The sequence below is a fragment of the Bactrocera dorsalis genome, chromosome 2, assembly GCF_023373825.1.
Source record: "Bactrocera dorsalis isolate Fly_Bdor chromosome 2, ASM2337382v1, whole genome shotgun sequence".
Classification (NCBI taxonomy): domain Eukaryota; kingdom Metazoa; phylum Arthropoda; class Insecta; order Diptera; family Tephritidae; genus Bactrocera; species Bactrocera dorsalis.
In genome coordinates this window covers 43,444,121-43,450,277 of record NC_064304.1, presented here as the reverse complement: position 1 = coordinate 43,450,277, position 6,157 = coordinate 43,444,121, and the positions used below count along the sequence as shown (strand labels likewise).

At 35.5% G+C, this 6,157-nt stretch overlaps 1 protein-coding gene across 1 annotated transcript; it reads left to right on the top strand.

The window, feature by feature from the left end:
• The first annotated feature begins 200 nt into the window (after positions 1–200).
• On the top strand, positions 201–5,846 carry LOC105234185 (AT-rich interactive domain-containing protein 1A). The gene is made up of 3 exons (XM_011216471.4): positions 201–560; positions 4,617–4,887; positions 4,962–5,846. Exons 1-3 carry the CDS (start codon positions 549–551, stop codon positions 5,465–5,467), a joined length of 789 nt encoding a protein of 262 aa, XP_011214773.2. The 5' UTR covers positions 201–548; the 3' UTR covers positions 5,468–5,846.
• Positions 5,847–6,157: the final 311 nt, after the last annotated feature.

Here is a 6,157-nt window from a genome sequence, read left to right as displayed (position 1 = left end):
CCGCCGTCTGCCGACCCGCCAGGCCGTATCTATTGGGCCACCATTCTCTTCGGTCGCTTGTACCCTACGTGTTTGTTGTAGTTATTTTCGTTTTAGTTGCCGTAGTTATGTTTGAATTCAGTCTTCTGGCGGTTGGCTTGTTTTTGTGAAATGGTTATGTGTGCCGCTTGCGGTTCGTTGGCGGTATAAAAGCGTTCGACTCGTTGATTTTCTTTTGAGTACGACGCTGTTACGCTGGGGATTGGTGCAAGTGCAAATTCGATTTTTCATTTAAATACGAAAATCAGTTAGTGTATTTGTAGTGCACCATCATTAAGCAATTACAAAAACAATAACAACAAAATAAAATAAATATTTTTAGAAATTTGCAAAAAATTGCGTGAAGTTCGAAATAAGTTAGAGCAAAAAAAAGTGATTGGCAAATATAACTGTACTAAACGAAAGTACTCCGAGAGACTGAAAATATTTAACAAATTTCAAGCAAGTAATGGTGTGTATGGTTTAAGCCACATTGCCGATTAATTGGATTACAAATCAACGGAGCCAAAATGAATAAGTTGGTAAGCAAGTGAAGGAAGTGTTAAGCATTGAAATATATATTACAAAATAGTTTAAGTGAAATGAAATCTTTCGAAAATTTTTCAATTTTAAATAAAAAAAAACTTTTTGTTTAAAATGCAGAAATCAAATTAAAAATGTTTGCACAATACAAATATCCTATAGAGGTTGAAAATTGAACACTGGGAATTTCAGACCAATTCTTCAATATATAGATCTTTGACAGCATCTTAAGTGATATTTCTCCAGTTTACTCTGATTGTTAATCGTTCTTGAAAGATAAGGAAAATAACTTAATATTCTGATAAAGAATGCTCAAGTCATCACAACAAGTATTGTAACAGACCTCATCCACTTGGAAATTATAAAGTACCACAGAAAATTGTTTTCGTAGTTTGAATGTAGGAAAAACACTCCTCGTTGAAAATATTAAATAGAAATATGGATTATCATACAGAAATTTAATTGAATTGAAGTTTAGAATATATGAGATTCTGGTAGGAGAGTAAGCGGGCACATGTAGAAGAGAACAAATTTTCCGGTCATAATTACAGATCAGTGGTGGATCTATGAGAGGTTTTGGGGGTCAAACAGAAGGCGAAAGTTTAACATATAGATTCATAGAGTACCGATATTAAAAATATGTTGGAACGAGATTTTTTCTGAGAATAACTTTAAGAAAGGAGTGCGGGATCCGCTACTTGTACAGATCTATGCAAGAAGAAGACAAAGTTCTGTTCATAAACCCTGTGATACAAGTGCATTTACATTCGCCATGTAAAATATAAAATTTCCCATAAACATTTTGGCTTACTTGAGAATAGAGTTAAAATTTGAGATGAAATCTTGTTCTCCTTATTTCCACCTTAATCCTGAAATTATGGTATTCTCAATAATAGACTCATCATTCATAAATATTCCATATTTGCGGACCCTATTGTTCTCAAACTAAAACAAGAAAGCTGTAAAACAATTCACAAATGAACTTTTCATTGAATAAATTGTGGATCTTTATTCTGGCTTTAGTCAGTTAGTTTGAATGGTAGCTGAAAGCTAGAATGATCTGATCTGAAGAATAAGTTCGAAGATTGTAGCGATGCCATGGATTTCAACCAACTTGTACTTTCGTAAATATACATACATACATGCTTGAGCCATATGTTAAAAAATCCATACATATAAAGTATATATGGGTCATCCATGTCTCCTCCTTGGTGTTACAAGCCTTGTGGCACACCTAATATAACCATCTCTAGACAAACGTGACGTTCTCTTAAAAATTGGCGAATAATGTGAGATATAAACCAGTTTGCTATAGAAACTAACTGAACAACAAAACTGTTATATTGCAATTCCCTTAGAATTTGTTATTAATATAAAGAAATTTCACAAATATTATTGTCATTTCGTTCTAGTAGTAGTGCTTGGAGGTGCGCATTAACTGCTCGACTCGAGGTCATAGGTCAAAAAATTGTATTCGCTAATTTTAACGAACCGTTTAGTTAGCTGTATCAAAAAGTTATTATATATCAAACGAAAACTTTATCAATTATTTTTTCCCAAGATTTACCGTTTCTGAGATGTCATATGATATAGATCGATAATACACATGTTTCCACAACAGCAATGAGATAGTGTACTTCGGGTGTTTTTACAAGTATTTCTATTTCAACCGAACCAATTCTAATATCAAAAAATATTTAATAATGAAGTACTTAATAATACCAAAACATGAATGACGCGAAAGCGCATGCGTTATTTCCTTATGTCTGTTATTAACACAGGTGGCAACGCGGAAATAATAACATGTCACATCAAATGAATGTCTGAAAATATGCGTGGAATGCGTTTTATGGAATCTAGAGTGTACAATTCTCTACTAGTATATATTGCGTTTCAAGCCTTCTGCGAGCTCCAGCATTACAAAAATATACTTTATATAATATGTATGTATGTCTGCCTCCTTTGAACTCAACAATAACTGCTTTGGAAACCAGTTCAGTTATAGAACCAGAAATTTCCATTGAGTCATTATGTGTCTTTTAGTTAGAGATTGGGCACTATGTAGGCGGACAAGTGAACTTTTAATACTCATTAAAGTATTTTGTATTTTTATGTCTGGGTGTGTTAGTATGTACACTATACATAAATATATTTGCAAATACAATTATGACCCATTATTTATATATAGTACATATGTATGTATATAAATATCATATATATGTGGGCATGGCTAGCTTAAGGTATGCGTGTCCGCCGCGCGTTTGGCGCAATTGCTCTGAACAGAAGACGGCCTTGAGAAAACGAAAACGCCTGTTGCTTGCCAGTAAAGCCCCTTCAACTGCATACCGACATTCTTAAGTGCTTGTTACAATTAACTGGTGCAAAGTTGGCAATAATGAATGGTGCTGCATGTGCTTATGTGTGAGTGAATGCATTAATGTGTTCATTTGTGTGAGTGTGTTCTACAAATAAGCACCAAATTAGCAATCATTGCTGGCTTCTGCGGTGTTGCATTAATGAGTAAAATGTAGTAATATAATTAAATCGGTAACGGAAATTTGTTGTAATAGAGTTGTTGTGTCGAATTGTGGTCTGAGCTTCACTACTCCGTTTGAACGTTCAAATCGAAGTTTGTTGCAATTGATTGTGATGAAATACTTCATATATGACATAATATTTCAAATAGTTGTATTCGAAAAAAAAATTCTTCGTCCAAGTCAAAGACCTGAGTAAATTTCATGAAGATCGGTTGAGCAGTTGTCGAGAAATCTTACCAATCGTCTTCCTGAAAGTGTTGAATAATTTAATAAGGCAATAAAAAATCGATTTTTTAAACCCTTAAACCCATGAAACCAATTAAGAAATCTGGTATTCATGTGGGATGAAGATCATAATCGTTCAATCTTAAAATTTTCATGGTTTTCGCGGCTTTAGAACTCACACACATCTCTCATAGGACAATTTGTAAACTGGCTCGAAGAAGTAGCTGTGTATTTTATTATATCTGATTTTTGATATACCTTCAATGCAACCCTTGAATAAGCCTCTCCTTAGATCTTGCTACATAATTGAAAAGGTTTAATCAGAAAATACGAAATTACTCACAACATGCCAGTGGTATAAGATTGCTTATTATTTCTATTGGTTTGACGTCGCTGTTCGAACCTAAGTTTTGAGCACAATCTTGGTTGCAGTGCTCTCTTTATGGTGGTGCTCTCCAACGAAGAGGAGAGAAGCTGGATGATGATTACTTCGACCCTTGAATTTAACATAAAAATAATGCTTTCATGACCGTGGACCGTGTGCCACCGAAGAAGCCACTTGCAACTGTTTAGCCTAACTTGCTTCAACCGCTTTATTAAAATTTGAATGGTTGACCGACGGTAGGCTTTCAAGTGGAGATCATCTCGAATAAGTCTTGCCAATGATCTGATCTATATATCTATTTCTCAGTTTTTGTTTTCCATGTAAAGCAAATAATCCAATACGATACAATTATTGAACTAATTGTAATAAAAAAAATATCGGCACTTTTGTTTGCGATATTGTCCTCGAAGCAAATATTGTAACAGAATTTATGGCAAGACTAAGTGCATGATGAAGATGCCTGAACAAACCGCCATAGGTCAATTCAAAAAAGTTGAGAATGAGTGTCTATTACGAAAATCCGATCGTAAAAAAAGAGATCTTCTCCTTAAAATATAAAACAAAATATGTATTTGATGTAATCTACAATGTCTTAAAGTATTAGTCACTTGTTCGAGACTATGTCGCCAATTCAACTCGTCAGTACTACATTACTCATTATTCAAATAAAAATACTCTAAGTTGAGATTTGCAAAGTCGCCACTGTTATTATGTCTCAGCTAATAAAGTGGTTTCATTTCAAGGACAGCCACATTATCCAGCAGGTGTGTGACTAGTTTGATTGAAAGTAAGCAAAAGTAACATTGACATTCTCCAACAAATCCGTTTGTTGCTCTTTGTTGATGAAATAGTATTTTTCCATCACAATTATTTATGAATTTTACTTACTATCAACCATTCTTTTGCAGCTCATATTCAGTTGTCTCATTTTGGGCACACAAATCCAACAATCATACCAACAACAAGACTACACGACACCAGTGCCGATATTGAAACAGATCGATCGCCACAACGACGATGGTTCATATACATACGGTTACGAAGCAGCGGATAGGAGCTTTAAAATCGAAACGAAGTACCCCAGCGGCGAGGTATTTGGCAAATACGGCTACTTAGATGATCAGGGCAAGTTGCGTGAGATCGAGTATGGCGCTAGTAAGCGTGGTTTCGAACCTGCTGGTGCGTATTCCATTACACTCTATTAAAAAATAATAATTTGTTATAACTTCTACATTTTTACGAAAATATTACAGGCAGCGACATTAATGTGCCACCACCCACGCTTACCAACAACAATCCCTATCCGTTAGGTCCGAACGAAATCGACGATGGTCAGTACCGCGAAGATCCCGCTGTCTACTATAAGGATCAAAAGTTCAACCGTCCTGCGGTGGCTCCAAGCAGATTCAGTTTGGATAACTTGCATCAACCACAAAGACCACAGTACAATCCACCTCCACCTCCGCCACAGTACTATAATCCACCACCACCACCACAGCCACGCTATCAACAATTAGGATTCCAGCATCAACCACCGCAATTCCGACAACCACCACCTCCACCACCGCCTCCACAACCACGTTATCAGCCACAGTATCAGCCACAGTACCAACCACAGTATCAACAGCGATCATATCAGCCACAACCGCAGTCGCAGTACCCATATGGCAGTTTGCCTCAACATCACCATCCGGCGCTAAAGAATCTCGATATCTGGAGCGGTTCGTATAGCATTGATTACACAGGCAGACGCAAGTAGAAGGTTGGCATGCGTACTAGAATGTGGGTGGTTTGCCCTTGCTGAAAAGTCATGGTAAAGCTTGTGGTTTTTGTTGTGTAAGCCGTGTCGTGTGAAGTGGAACGAGCTGTGGCGTGAGCGTTGAGAACGTCATCATTAAGACTTGTACTGATTTCGTGGAACAACTCAATCAGTTACTAAGAATTTTTACATGTAAATATTATATGTTTGTACTACTTTAATAACGCCTATTAGTTAGTGAAGGCGAACGAGTCGAAATATATATATATATATATTTATCTATCTTTTTATACTATATAATAATTGTTATAAGTGCAAAACATAACCATAGAGAGGAGCGTTGGAAATTTGAAAATAAATATACAAATTTCGAAATCAATGGCTTTTGTAAATTTCTTCCTTTGAAATGGGTTTCTAATCAAGTATACCTACATATCGTTAGTGTGATCAGTTGTGATGGATTTTGTAAGAAGTCCATTTGTGTACCTGTAACATTAATATTCTATTTAAATAACATTCAGCTGTATTATTTTCACAAAAATTTTTTTGTCAGAATTAATTCATTTCGATTTTCACCTCTCGAAGCTTACGAAATTGACCTATACAAATATTGTGTTGTGTTTAGGATCACAGATCCTCTGTGTCAAATTTGTTTTGTAATTTTTTGGTTTACAGATGGTTATATAGTTA

Excerpts from the sequence above, each read along its gene's own strand:
- LOC105234185 (XM_011216471.4), top strand. Across the intron at positions 4,888-4,961 it reads GCGTGGTTTCGAACCTGCTG|GCAGCGACATTAATGTGCCA; the intron begins GTGCGTATTCCA and ends AAAATATTACAG.